General features: G+C 41.4%; 1 protein-coding gene across 6 annotated transcripts in view; it reads left to right on the top strand.

Moving 5' to 3' along the window:
- Window positions 1-15,534, top strand: part of LOC114598913 (FRAS1-related extracellular matrix protein 1-like) — a 110,743-nt gene that overhangs the window by 84,400 nt on the left and 10,809 nt on the right. For 3 of the 6 annotated variants that reach the window (XM_028733271.2, XM_028733266.2, XM_028733269.2), the window contains 6 exons: window positions 552-681; window positions 783-855; window positions 5,003-5,152; window positions 7,423-7,715; window positions 9,759-9,938; window positions 13,023-13,138. In XM_028733271.2, coding sequence (XP_028589104.2) covers window positions 552-681; window positions 783-855; window positions 5,003-5,152; window positions 7,423-7,715; window positions 9,759-9,938; window positions 13,023-13,138 — 942 coding nt within the window. The other 3 variants (XR_003707192.2, XM_028733272.2, XM_028733274.2) reach the window with 3 other exon arrangements.

A 15,534-nucleotide genomic window follows, 5' to 3' on the forward strand; every position in this document is an offset into this window, starting at 1 on the left:
CTTGAGAATGCACTCTGTTCTAGCAATTTAGAGCCATGGGTATATTCTTCAAATCACTTTAAGCCGATAAGTTATCCCATAACACACTTTTGACTATCCATTTATACACATGTTTAATGCAGTAAAGGAGTAGTAGGAGTATGAATGTTTGTTTTCCTAATTGCTTACTCCATGGGTGACAGGGAGATTCAAATCTATTTTATGTTGAATCTCTAAGTTCAAGCTCTGGAGTCTAGACTAATTTTGAAGTAATACATTTTGAGGGCCATGCTCCCCCAAAATGTTTAAGGAAACAGTATAATGCAGGTAAGTGTTACGGGCACGACTACATGCATGCTGGCTTCAGTAATTCCATGTCTCTGGGAAGATAGCTTTATGAGGCGGCAAAGCTTTTTTATTCTTCCAACATTCAGTGCTAACGTCAGTTCCTACACACATTTCTACAAGTAGTAAATGGGATTCATTATTCTTTACTGTGCCTTTAATTACAGCAACAGAGATCATTGTGGCTCCAATATAATGTTTTCCTTTTAATACTGTTTCACCATCAGTCTTGAAATAAAATGGTCCCGTATAGAACTGGCAGAAACATGCTATCGAGTCTGTGAAAACATTGGGTCTCTTCCTATTAAGCTTCAACGAACAGGAGAGAGTGCAGAGCCCTCATTTGTTGGAATAAAGGTAAGAAAAGAGTCCCTAAAACTTTTTTTTTTAATGTTCTATTAAGAACATTTCATCTGTTCGGTAAGAAGGCTGCTTAATTGTGTGTTGTTATTTTTAAGGTCCAAGAAGTATCAGCAAGAGTTGGCTTGGACTTCAAACACAGTACAGCGAGATTAGTGCAGTTTGATCCTGGTAAGGCAATAATTTTAAACTTGTCTATTATGGCTTTTTACATTGAGAATTGCATCCAACATTGTGAGTGGTAGGTTGTACAACAGATCTTTCCCATTACCTCTTCTTTTCTGCATTCCCTTCAGAGGGTCTGGGAGGAAAAGCCAGGTGGTCTTGGGAACCTACTAAGCATTGTGGCTGTGTTATAAAATCCTGAAGTGTGTTAGGGAACCATTCCAAAACAGGTGGAGAAATATGGTGCCAGTGGAGACGAACCCTGCCAGGTAACAGCAAGAAAAATTATGATGTCTAGTTGGCTGTCAACCATGTTCAATTAAGGATTGGCTGCTGAAATCAAAGTTTGCTCATATTCTTCAGCAACCCATCCTCCCCAAAGTCTCACAACTACTGGTGTATCTGAGCAAAAGATGTGTGAAGTGAAAGATGGTCTGGTGGGCATGAGTGGAACCATCTTGGTTACCTTCTGTGATCAATGGAATGTTATATTCATTTAGCCTTCTAGCTTCTGAAACCCCAGGTTAGAAGAAAGTCACTAATGTTATTCTTTTTGTTCTTCTGATGTGGGTCATTTCTGCTGCCTTTTGTGATTTGCTCAAAGTGCAATCCAATGCATGTCTACTGAGAATTAATTCTTGTTGAGTTCAGTGGGGTTTACTGCCAGGTAAGTGGGTATAGGGCTGCAACCTTAGCTGATATGATCAACTCCAGATCATGCAGAATTAGGAGATGAGGCTCTTGCAAGGCATTGATAGTTGAATAGTTGAATTAGCACTGGAAATTTCATTTTCAATTGTGGTCCACTTGATTTATTGTGAATAAAGGCATGAAAGCAGCCAAAAGATTTAGGGTAATTCTGTAGTGACCAATGAGACATTTGCAAGCTTCTATCAGGAGAACAGGCAATCCTTCTTAGCACTGGACTCAGGAAAACAATTGGGTGAGCCAATAAGCTCTCTGTAGGGAGCTCTCAGGTGTGCCCAAACTCAGCACTGAAAAAGGAAGTGGGGGAGTCTCTTCTGTTACTTTTTAAAACTAGCTTAAATGTTGCACATGACAACATATTCTAAATTAGTTGCATCGTGATCGCAATAAATGTTGCATGTAAAACACATTTTAGTTAATATCTTGCCACATTTTCTTAATTCTAAGAACCTCAAAGAAGAGAATATTGTTACAACATAAAGAGTTTTCATTTCATTTTGTTGAGGGGAGGAGTTTTGTGACTAATGTAGCATGCTGTACCAATGTAAGGTTTTTTTTGTCCTAAGCTCACCCGATTTTGTTCCTAACATAAAATTTCTTGTCATTTCACCAAATGAGAAAGCAAAACTATCACTACAACAAAGAGTTATTAACCTCTTCTCTATTTTCTTAGAGAGCTCTGAACTTTAGGGAAAATGGGAAATTCTGAGTCACCTTTCATGTCACGCTTCTGGCTGTTTTACTCATGTGTAAAATGCCCTTTTGAAAACCTGCTGCCAGATAATGAAACTTTGGGAAATTATCTTCAACATGATATAGAACATGGTAACTATATATGAAGATGAAAAATGAGTCTGTAGGTTGACATTTTCATAGTGCTGCTGGAAGCCACGCTTCTAAGTGTTCTACAGCTGATACGCAAATCATCCCATGTGCCAGAATCCAGTTTTATTGGCTTTGTATAATAGTTACCACACTAGCTTAACTTTATTGCTTATTTACAGAAAAAACATTGTTTTTTCCATGGAATCTGTTGGCTAATTGCTATGTTACTTCACAGGAAAGGGTGTAATTAGACACTTACTAGTGTTACTGTTACCAAGTTAGCACTTGACAACTGTGTAATTTCTTGACACCACCATTTTATAGATTGTTAGGTGGGCCTCACTGCCTCCACCATTAGCTGATTTTTAACTTTTCACCTTGCTGGCACAGGCTGCTCAGAAGACAGGTGTGTGTTTCTGTCTATTTCATCAGTGATACTTTTGGCCTAGAGCAGGCTTTAGCACTATTAATTAAATTGGCATTTGAATGAGGAAGATTTTTCCTCTAGTGTCATTAACACCTCAATCTAAAATTCTTTGGCCATGATCCACAAATACTCAAGCACAAGAACTTGTGTGAACATCCAGGTTTGTCTTTCCTTTTATTACCTTAGAATTTTTTTTAAGGGGGGCTGGCACGTGGAAGTGCTATGGGGGAGCTATGGGGAGACGCCTGGATATGTCCATGTGCCTTATTAATCTCTGTGGGTCAGAGCCATGAGATGGACATAAGATGGCTGCAGTGAAATATATTTATCTATTCCAGTCCTAGGAGCAAACTCCTAGGGGCTGAGGTCCCTTTGGCCCTCCAATAAAATATTTGAGGGGGCTGGACCCCCCCAAAGTTGATGGACATTGCCATTCAAATGGTGTGCGTGTGAATGATTATGTGGGGGACCTTACTTGCCCCGCATATTTTATTCAAGTTGGCACCCCCTGATTCCACTTATTTATAAGACTGTGGAGATGCCTCTCTGACATGAGTATTGCTGCAGCTTACCTGTATGCTGATGAGGAGAGCAGGGGAGCAGCCGAGGCAGGGCTGTGTGAATGCACAAAGGGAGCCAATCCGGTGCTCCTGTATGTGTATGCATTCAGCCTCACACCCACATAAGCCAGTGTCACTGGTATAGGGAAGCTGGTTTTGCAGATCTGCACCTCCACACTGGTCACTACTGTTGTACTCTGAAAGTGAGAACATAGCACAGGAATAGCTAACATCATGCCTTCCATAATTTATTGAACTACAGACCCCATCATTCTTGACCATTGGCCATCCTGGTGGGATTTGTAGTCTAGCAACATTTGAAGGGCTACCCCTGGTTTAGCAATACATCCCTTTTTCTTGCCAGATATGAGTGTGCAGGAGAGAGACTTCCTCCTTAGAGTTCTCTTTCTTTCAGATGTTTGTCTCTGCCCATAACAATGCCGAAAACCTTTCTTAATGAGTTTGCTTTCAAATATAATTTCATCGTTGTTAGAGGATTCAGGTTACTCTTCTCTATTTACTGTAAGGAAAGGAATATATATTCTGCAGTGCTTGGTGCTACAAAATCCTGATAGGTCTTAAGCATGTGGTTAAGTACTTTGTTGAACGGGAGCCCAGGGTAGGAATAAAACTTCATCTGGATCCTGAAATCCTAAAATTGCTCCCGCTGTACTTGCCTGATTCTATTCAGTGGGACTGGTGCCAGCATTGTGCTTTGAAAATTAGGCTATAAGGCTCCTTTGTAGCACTAGCATATTAGAACATGGGTTTAAGGATATATCTCAAAATCATCTGCTGGGTTTGCATGCTGTTTCCCATAACGTGGTCGGCTCCTGCTCTGAAAATCTTGGAGCTCCAGGTGTAGAAATGTGTTTGTGGGACCAGGATAAAGGAACAAGGAAGGGCAGGCAGGGGTGGAATGTAAAAATCTGGGCACCCTTGATATTCAGAAGTCTTCTTGCTCTCCTTTTCTGCCAAGTTACTGCCAATAAGAATTGAATTAGATGCTCTCTTATGGCTTTTTCATTCATAAGTCCATGCTCAACACTTTCACCCAAAATACAGGATTATATGAAAATGATCTGATTGGGAAAATGTCTGCTTAACCTTGGTAGATGTAAGAAAAATAAACAAATCACTGCTAGCACTGTAGATTTTGAAGGTTGCTGAAACCCTTAATATTCCTTGAGATAATAGCCCATAATTGCTTCATGAGAAAGTAAGCTGTGACTTTTGGCTTCTAATTGTGTAAAGCTGGGGTTGATGTGGCAGGAAGCAGGTGCCTGGTGGATGTGAAAGGAGGAAGAACTAGGCCTTGTACTGTTAATGAGCCAGCATATGCTACTCCTTGTTTGAAAACCTGCAAAAGAAGACACCAAAGAGATAGCTCTTTGGTAGACACTTCCTAGACTTGATGCATTCTTCTGTTGAGGCTTTACAGTGGTAACCCTGCAATTTTTGGTGGTGGAAACAGTTCATGAACAGAGCAAGTGTCTACGGCCACAACCTATAGTTGGCTCGGAAGTGTTGCTGTAGAATCTGACAGTTCTTATGTGCCTATGGTAAAACAATACAAAAGCTACTTTCAAATGTAACATAGGACTTGTAGATTTAGATCTTATGCTTTTGATAGGTGTTTCCTTCAAGATCTGGAATATCCTGATTCAGGATGATGGCCTTGAAGAGAACAACGAAGTGTTTAAAATAACACTGAACAAGCCTAAAAATGCAATACTGGGACGCAAGAGGGAACTGACTGTTGAAATTCTCGATCCAAAGGCTGGTAAGACAAGTTGTTGAATACATCTTCAGGAAGAACCAACCTAGTCCTTGCCTTTCTGGTCCATCCAATTTCCAAGCGCCACTTTAGTGTGCTGAGGGTTTCTTCTCATTTCAGTCCTCTGATCAGCATCTTTCAGGATAGCCAGTGAGATTATTATAAATTGAGGTGGGAAACATTCACCCCGAGGGCCACATTTCCTTCTTATGCAGAGACTTTCAACCTGCTTGGGTCCACAGCTCCCTTGACCAACTCCATTATTTCTGCGGCACCCCTGTGGGGCTCAGGAGCCCAGTTATGTCACCCCTTGTCTGCAGAGCTGGCAGGCCCTCAGCCCTTTTTGAACACCCTCCCTTGTGGAATGTTCCCTCAGCCTCCTCTCCTCTCCCCTCTCCTTGGGAGTCCTCTGGGCAGCCATTGCTGCCGCCCCTGGTCTCTGAGCTGCCCCCTGTGCCCCCCAAAGAAGTGCCTCCTCACACTGCCCCACAGGGGCCTGGGAAGCACCCCCTGGCCAGCCTCAGATGCACCATTCACCTGCTGAACTTGTAGCCAGGGGTGCTGCAACAAACAGCTGTACTGGCTTTTGCATAAGTTTTCACTGCCAGTTTTTCTTCTTCACTCGGGCTTTGGACTGAATGTTCCTACTTGTATCTTGCATTTTGTACTTGTTTGGTTTGAAACCGTTTCACTGCTGTGAATTTTAATTTGTGTAGTGTGTTTTTTTTAACCTGTTTTGCTTTGGTAGGCATATTGCCTCAGAAGTGGCATATAAACCAAAGAAGCAGATAAAATAAACAAATAGAGGAGAGAAAAAAAGAATGTTTGTAACTGGATTTTTAAAAAAGCTTTTCATCCAAAGTTTGCACGTTCCTGTCTCAACTCACTTCTTTTATACAGCTGTGATAGAATTTTGAAACCTTAAACTTCATTTAGAGTTTCCCCTTCTTCCTGCAGCTGCTCTTCTGCTGAATCAACTTTTACTTAAACAATCCTTGACATTTTTCAATTTCTTAAAAAATAAATAAAAAAGTCTTCCTGCTAGAGGCACTCTGCACCTTCAATTACAGCCCGGGTAACAATTATTCTCCTTTGGCTTCAAACCACCTGAGTTCCCTCCTTAAAGCCACTTCCCTTCCTCTTCTCTCTCCTCCTCCTTCTGGCCCCATATGTTTGTTTTCAGCTGAAATTTCTTGAAGGCTGCTGATCCAGGTGTTTCTGTTAATACAGATCACTTATAATTGAATCAAGAAGAAAGAGCTACACAGCACCAGGCCTCCGACTCTCAAGACGCCCGAGGTCAAAACATGTTCTGGGACAGCACTACCTTTCTTTAAAATGTCTGTCTTCCTTTTTATACTTTCAGCTGCTGGTCACCATTATCTTTAGCTGAATTATAATGCCTTAAGAGTTTGCCACGCAGGCTAACAAGAAGCGGGCAGTATATTTCATGTTTGGATATATAAATTCTCATGCTGAGATGAACTACCCACTGTTTTACTCTAGGAGACCCAGAGCGCCTGGTAATTCTGATGCTAAACCAAATTTCCAGCTGCCAGAAACAAAGGCATGGACGGACCCAATTTTGGGTCAAGAGTGACACCGTGTGGCCAACAAATTCCCTTCCCTATTCCTTTCTTGCGTGCACACTGGAACCACTTTCTTCAGTTGTCTTCCAGATTTTATATTTATGCATTTCTTTCACGTTGCCTGATTTAAAAAAGAGAAAAGAAAAGAAAAGAAACTCTTGACAGTGAAGATTTTTTGCATGACCCCTTCAATCCTAATCTTCAACAACCTTCTTGGTCTGCCCTTGAAGGTTCCTAATGTGAAAATTGTAACCCGAGCTGACGTTGCAGTGGTGAATTTGAAAGCAAGACACTGTCCTGGCACAAAAAGCAGCACTGTTGTTTTGGGCTTTTGTCTGCAGCATCTGGCTTTGGGCCCTTTCAGAAATGAGTTCTCTGAAGATTAAGCTGAGATTGCAAAATTAATCTCATTTGTGGTTTATTTTAGATTTTGACCTTGAATTGCAAAGATTCAAAGACCACCATGTAGCAGCCTCTCAAGGGGTGCTGTTGTGGGGTCTCAGCTCCTAAGTTTTCCACTCTTAAAATTTATTATCCAAAGAAAAGAAATCACTTGCAGAGGCTTCAGGGCCTTTCATTTTCCTCACAGTTCTCCTGTAACCCAAAACCCAAAACCCTTCAGTCATTACTTTTGCTCGCTTGTGCTTCTAAACTCTGCTTTCCTCCTTGTTCATAATTAATTATTAGGCGACTGTGATTCTTCCACAACATTCCAAGATGGAGGCACTCAAAAAATGTTGGAAAGGACTAGTAGGATTTCAGGAAGTCTGCTGTCTGCTGGCCGTTCCCATAAAGCAAGCGAAAGAGCAGATGTCCTTCGTGAAGAACATCTGAACAATAAGAATCTTCCCCATAATCATCATGGTTCTTTGGCCAGAGGAGATATTCCACAGACAGGACACCTGCCTGATCATGTAAAGATGGATTTCCAAGTTCTTGCTGATTCTAAGCATCAAGCAGCTCAACACAATCCTCCAATGGTATGTACAGCTAATATCTAAATATATACAAGTGTAGCAATGACTTATGTAAGCTGGAAGCAAGTAAGCTGTAGGATAGTTATAGGTGTCTGTATTCTTGAATTTTAATAGCTGAAGGGCAGGAGTTATTTACAGTCCAGTCCTATACCTGCTGACTCAAATGGAAGCTCCATTCAGTTCAGTGGGACTTACTTCTAGGTAACTGAGAATAGGATTTCAGCCACAGTCTACTTTAGTAAATGTACAAATCTGGAAACCTGATTTTAGGCTCTTGCTAGATCCAAAGTGATATAGCCCCATTGATTTAAGTGGGCCTCTTTTAATTTACACCAGCGAACAATGGAGCCAAATACATTTCCTCTACATTTTTCTTTTTCAGAAGCAAAACGGCCAGGATAATGATCCTTCAGTAGGAACAAATGTTATTACATAGCCTTCTCTACTACACGAGGGCAAAGAACGAAAAGATATCCTATTAATAACACTCCGTTTTCCTGCTGATGTTGCAAAATAGGCCGCCATAAAATTATGAATATCATTGCCTTTCTGGACGAATTAACTACTTAGAAAAGTTGTAATGGGGGAACATGGAAGGATCTGCTAATGAAACAGCGGAATGAAAAGGACGTACTCGGTGTTGTCCACTGCACGTACCTGCCAAAGTGGAACCATTCCCTCCAGTATATATGATTAGTAATTACATTTTATGACTAAAAATTTACCAATGCTCTTAATGTTCTAAAAAATGTCATTAAGAGCCATGCCAACCCAAGAAAATATTTGTAGCCCAAGAGGCTGCTTCACATTTATCTGAGATGTCACTAAACCAAAGATCAGGATAGGAAGGGCTGCAGGTTCGCAAATCATCCATTTATCTCTTTGCACAGGGGAAATGAGGCAGCAGGGAGAGGAGGTACCATAAAGCACCATTTTGTTCCCCTTTTTCTGCTGCTTTTCACTGCTTGTTTCCCTGCTCTATTATGTCACTGACGCCTTCCTCCATGTGACACAATCCTAGCGAATCAGAGCCCAGACATTATGTAGTTAGCATGATGACACCATGAATCAAATTATCCATCCAAAGCAGCTATGTGACCAGTTTATGAAGCTAATTCAATTTTACCAGAATGCTTTCCTCCCTATGAACAGACTTTGTGATAATGTCATGACCAGAGCAGGGTTGCAGCTGCCTTGTTATGAATATAGCCTATGGCCTGGAAGATTGCCAAAATGGGACAGCACTTTTCAGAGGTGCTGAAAATGTTTGAGCTCCTTCCTCTAGCTCAGCCTAAAGCACAATGTTTGTATGTTTTTCACCTGCAAGGTCTTCTCAAAGCTAGCAACAAGCTGAAATGTTGAAGCAATACCAGTCTCCAAGGTCCTTGTGTCACAGTTATTATGTTCCCTCCAAACCTACTGATTAGGTAACAGTTTTGCACTTGACACTTACAAGCTCTGGCGGTCCTATATTGAACTGAACAAGGATTAAGCGCAACCCTCAATCATGTGTAAGGGGGGGATGTAAATTGAGTGGTCAATATGCACCATAATTGGCCATTGTGCACATTCACCATTCACCTCATGGAGAATGTACATGCAGTTTATCCATGTGCACATTTCTTCATCAGTATATATGGAGAATGTGCCCATATGGACTGAATTTTTTTACATTCTCTGGCTATTATGCATAATCTCCAACAGGCCTTTGGGGCATGTGCTTAACTTACATTTCCCATGGCATACTGTATATACTGAAGTGCAGTGTTATGAAATATCCCTGCATAAATTAGCAGCACAATGCCACAGAAAAGTGAAGCTACTTGGCCAAAACATATTAACTTGTTGGGTCAAAAACTGAACCCAGGTCCAGAATTCCAGGCCATGCCAAAACTTTTACAATAATTGTTCAGCAGCAGTTCTTAGTGTTGGTGAAGTGGAATCCAGAGTTCCCAGCTGCCATATACATAGAGTTGTCCTTGGGGGCAGCAGGGGGAATCGGGAGGGAGATGTACTTGCTCTTTATTTTTTCTTGATCATTTTCAGTACCAAGGAATTACACCAACAGGAGCTGGTGGACAATTCATCTTGCCATCTGCCGTCAGGGCAGCTGCTAGAGAGCCTGTGCCTGTTTTACCTTTTCACCTACAACACCAAAGTGACCTTCCTCAGAGAGATTTGGGCATGAAGAATGAACCTGTCCCATTACAGTCGAGTACAAAGCAGGTAGAATTAGCTTCCCAGGTTGTACGGCAGCAGGCGGGGATGGAATCCTGGGTGACAAGGGAAGGAGAGAGATATATTCTCTAGAGTGCAGTGCATATTATAAATCATTATATTCCTTGCTATATTTGAAATTATATAAAGGTTATAAATCCACAGCAGAATGTTTTCAGGGCAATCTGATGGTAGTGCCTTGGAGTCTCCCAACTAATTTTATTGCCTCTGCTAGAGACAAAGGATGGATTATCAATTAATCAGAACCCACTTTTTAATCCGCAATCAAGGTTTTCTTTTAACTACAGTGCGGTATCGATTTAATGCTTCAAGAACTGATTTCATGTCCTGTTCCTCCTGCCCTGAACTTTAATAACACTCATAGAAATACTTGTGTGAGTATGCAACAGGAATAAGGAACTTCCCTTCTGCTTCAGATGTTTGTATTATTGCAAACTGAAATGATTCCTTATTGCCATTTAGTTGGATAGCGTATAAAGTAAAGGGACTCCTGACCATTAGGTCCAGTCGTGACCGACTCTGTAGTTGCGGCGCTCATCTCGCTTTATTGGCCGAGAGAGCTGGCGTATAGCTTCCGGGTCATGTGGCCAGCATGACTAAGCCGCTTCTGGCGAACCAGAGCAGTGCACGGAAACACCGTTTACCTTCCCGCCAGAGCGGTACCTATTTATCTACTTGCACTTTGATGTGCTTTCGAACTGCTAGGTTGGCAGGAGCAGGGACCAAGCAACGGGCGCTCACCCCGTCGCAGGGATTCGAACCGCCCACCTTCTGATCGGCAAGTCCTAGGCTCTGTGGTTTAACCCACAGTGCCACCCGCGTCCCTTGGATAGTGTATAGGCTTGAATTAAAATAGGTCATTGCAAAAGTAGATTTAAGATCCTGTGACATGCCCAAGGCTACTTTTGAGCTTTGTGGCTGGCCAGAAATTTAGCCTTGCAGGTCCCCACATTTGAACATGACTGCATCATGTTGACTTTCAATTGTAGCCTACTTAACTACTATATTTTGCTAGAGTTGCTTGGGACTTGTTAGCAACTTCATTGTTCTGCTTCAAAGACCAACTAAGAGCACATTTGTATGAGTCTTTTGTAGGTTCACGTTAGGGATGAGTGGTACACAATTGGACTTGACATTTCTGTTGACATCTATGGTATCTGCAAATCCAGGTCTGGTGTCTCGGAGTCAGGGTAGCCAACAAGTCCTATTAGACTCCAAATCCCATCATCTCTAATCATAATCCATTCTGGCTGGGGTTCATGAAAATTGTAGCCCATCAACATCTGAGGGGCACCACAATGGCTACCCCTGCTATAGGTCCTTGAGCAATATTTTTCCTCTTTTGCTCGGGAGGCAGCTTCTGGGCAGACCTCTTTTCCACCCTCAACTCCCTAAATGAAAACTTGTCCTCTCAAATGCTGTTATGGGACAATTGCATACTCAGCTCCCTACCAATCAGATCAAAATGTAGCTTGATTATTATAACAGGGATGGGATATTAATTAGGATTTCTAGTCCTGGTATCCTGACTATAAAAATTTAACAAGCTGTCAGAACTGAGTGCAGCTTTTATCCACACCATTTCACAACTTTAAAAGCTTGTTTAAGGTTTAAAAGAATCTTAACCCTCCAGTTCACTCATTCCTACTTATAAATGGCTCTATTAAATCAAAATCTCATGAGGAAGAGAGCAGCACTGAATCAAATTAAAGCCAAAAGTTCCCATATCTTTATCGCCAAATGCTTATGAACAATTGCAACCCAAAAGCTAAGAAATATCACATCACTACATCTGCATTTCTGCTCAGTGTTAGGCTCCTTATTCAATAAGATTTAGGCAATCTTTAAGCCCAAATGAGAATTTCAACTGTGCCGCCCAATCCTTGTTCACTTGGAAGCAAGTACAACTGAGTTTAATGGGTCTGCTTTCAAATAAATCCACAAAGGATGCTGCAACTATGGACCAAACTAGACAATACATGGGAGAGCTATGACTCAGCCATACTGTTTTTAATTTAATTATAGCCCAAAAATGTGATCACAGCAATGGTAGGGCAGGAGGTACTTGATCCTTTCCCTGTAAACACGCCCCCCCCAGCAAAATCACCCCCTTGTTTGCTTTTCTCCCTTTAGGGAAAAAATGCAGGGGCTCACAGGAAAAGTAGCTGAAGAGATTGTGATTGGGAGATGTTGCTGAACTGATCAAGTCTGTCCCCTATACAGCTGAGGTCAATGAAACTAACTGGGTAAAGAGTGGGGTAGATCTCACTCTGGAGCTGACTGAGGATGTATTCAGGCTCATAATCAGGCCTAACACACAGCTGTGAGGGAAATAAAGAGAGCCTACTTCACTGCCTCAGTTGCATCCTTGAGGAACTGCCCAGCAAAGTTGTTCCCTATAGTCCAGAGATTGGTTATTCCTGACCTCTGGAGTACATGGTAACCAAATGGCTAAATGCTTTGAGGAGGAAGTTAGTTGGCTCCACAGGGACTTAGACACTGCTACTGCAGCAGTGCCAGTTAAGGTATCCAATGCAATGTTAAGCCCAGTGTTGTGGGACCAGCTCCAGTTAACGTGACCTGATGATAGGGACAGGTTACTTGCAGTGATGCACCCAGCCAACAACTCAGTAGATGTTTGCCTATCCTGTCGTATCTATCTACTCAGCTACCCACCCATATGTATTTTTATTGTTATTGTTCTTTGTATGATTCTTGTAAACCACTCTGCTATTTTTCTTTTATGAAAAGTGGTTTATAAATATGTTTATAAACGAATGAAAATAAGACATCTCAATGTGCTGTCTCTCCTTATGCACATGCACATCTAAATGTTGCATCTTTATTTCTCACGTAGACATGCCAGCCAACTTCTACTTTTCACACGTCTGTAAACTGCTTCCATACCTATCTTAAGAGGCATGAAATGGGAAGCATAATCTGAGAAGCCATATGTGGCCATTTATGCTCCTCAAAAGAGCAAGGGTATTTTTTTGTGGGAGAGAGCTCAGGCATGAAGTTCATCAGCGATGTATAATCATACTGTTTTGGGTCTATTTTCCCCCTTCTTAGAGAACTAAATCCAGGAAGTGCCCTTCCAGTTGGACGCTCAGAGACAAGCACTGCTACATTTTGAGCTCCATTAGAAATGCATCCTGGGACAGTGCTGAAGAAGCCTGCAGGAAATGGTATGGGAATCTTCGAAAGAAAAGGGTTGTCACTGATCACTCATTTGTTGAGGTTTGGCCATCTGTGAATGGATTGGAGCACCAATGGTGACAGATCTTTTTTGGACTCAGGGCTGCAATGAGGGCCGCAATAGTTGGCATCCCACACAAAAAAAATTCTATTTAAAGAACACGTTTGGGAGTCTTGAGTGGGAGTGGTTACAAAAACATTTGACCTCCCAGAATTATATACAGTGGTACCTCCGTTTTCGAACCTAATCCGTTCCGGAAGACCGTTCGAGTTCTGAAACGTTCGAAAACCAAAAACTCAATATGGAAGCCTCAAAAGGGAAAACTCGATACAGAGGCCATGTGGCATGTCCGACTTGTTTGAAAACCAAGCATTTTGTCAACGGAGAAGTTCGAAAACTGAGGTACCACTTTATGGGCGGAGTAGAGCTTTTGCATCATAATATTACAGCAGTGAACTTATGGGGAAAGTCAATAATAAGTAATCGTTAGTATTTTTAACAAATATGAATACTTGAAGAAAACTTAGGAGGAACAAAATATTTTTTGGGCATCATAACATGGGACCCATGTGAGTACAAAAGAAAAATGGGGGCTCAAAACCCTATTGAAGAGGTAGATACTATTTTAGAGTATGTTTGCTGATATCTAACAGAGGGACAGAATGGGTCGGAATGTTGGGATTTCCAAAGGAATCAATCAAATACAACAGGACCACCAAAAGAACTGCTTTCTTTCACCACTGAACATAAGTCTATGGTGGAAAACATGCTTTCAAAGCAGGAAGATTCTGGCTTCATTCGTATTCCTGAGACCCTGGAGAGAATAGGCAAAAGTGGTCTAGTTGGACAATTAGTATGGCCTACTGTTAAGCAGTGTTTTTGTGTTGCTGCTGAAAAGAAACAAAGAAATCTGATTGAAAAAAGTATTGGTATATCTCCCTAGGAACAGTAACACCATTTGATTAAAATCCAGGTTTAACACATTCTTACTTTATTTATTGAATTTATATGTCGCCCTATACCAGGCACCCCCAAACTTGGCCCTCCAGCTGTTTTGGGACTACAGTTCCCATCATCCCTGACCACTGGTTCTGTTAGCTAGGGATGATGGGAGTTGTAGTCCCAAAACAGCTGGAGGGCCGAGTTTGGGAATGCCTGCCCTATACCCTATAAGGGCTCCTCCAGATGTTGGTTTGTGTGTGTGCATGATTATTTGTGCTTATGATGGTATTGGGGCAGTAATATGTGATTCCCCTTTCATAACTGTTTGTGCCCATTTAGGACAGACACACAACTTCATTTCTAATCAGTGCGTGTCCCGTAACCTCTTGCTGAAATCCTGTAAAACTTTATACTGCAAATGTTCTGGTAGGGCTTTTATGTTCCACTTTCTTGTGCCACTCCAGACCACAATAATGCAGTAACATTACATAGGAACCACAGAACAACTTTAAAAAGCAGAGTGATGTGCAGTTTAAAAACATACCCTGCAAACCATTTCCAATGCAATGAAAATAATAACACAAAGTAATTTTGTTTTCCCATATGTGATGAGTTCCACCCCCCACCTGAAAGGCAGCCCACTATTTAATTGACTTTGTTTTAATCCACTTTCCTGAAGGTGTTGAGCTTTTTGCCCTATAACAGGCATCATAATATTCCGTGTAACTGGTTAAAAACCCCATGAGCATTTATGGTCTGTAGTTTTCATGCTTGCTGACAAACTGGAAATTGAAGTGGACAACAAGGGAATGGTTTAGTCACACTTGTTAATAAACTCCCCACTCCAGCATGAGGCTGGTCTGACCTTGCATTGAAAGCCTTTGAGGATAGTTATGAAAATAGTTCCACTAAACTGAAACAAAATATGTTGGCAAATCTGTTGCCCGGAAAGAACTGGAAGCAAATGAAGGCCTGAAACTGTATATTTCCGTAGTTAGAATGTTGTGCTGTTTACAATACCTCACAAGAACTGAAGAACATTTTTCTTGTTTTGTTTCCTTCAAATGTTTTCCATAAAGAGAAATATCTGTGAAGCTTTAACTTTTTTATTAGATTCAAGCAGGAAAGGGAGAGGATGTGAGGTTTAAAACAACAACAACAACTGGACACTGCTTTATTCCATCTCTTAAGAAAAAAATGCCTTAAGAAAAAGAGTAATAAGTGCAGTAAATTGAGGACTTCTAAAGAGGAGAGAAGGACTAATCATAATTGCTTGATGGATAAATTACAGCAATGTGGTCTACATTAAATTGAAAAGTAAAGAGCAAGAGCAAGCTGTTTGGGTTTCTTTTTTTGCTGGGAAATGCATTCACGGGAACAGTGCAACCCTAAGCAGGTCTATTGAGAAGTAAGTCTTGTTGAAATTCAATGGTGCTTAATCCC

This window comes from Podarcis muralis, chromosome 5, assembly GCF_964188315.1.
Source record: "Podarcis muralis chromosome 5, rPodMur119.hap1.1, whole genome shotgun sequence".
NCBI lineage: Eukaryota > Metazoa > Chordata > Lepidosauria > Squamata > Lacertidae > Podarcis > Podarcis muralis.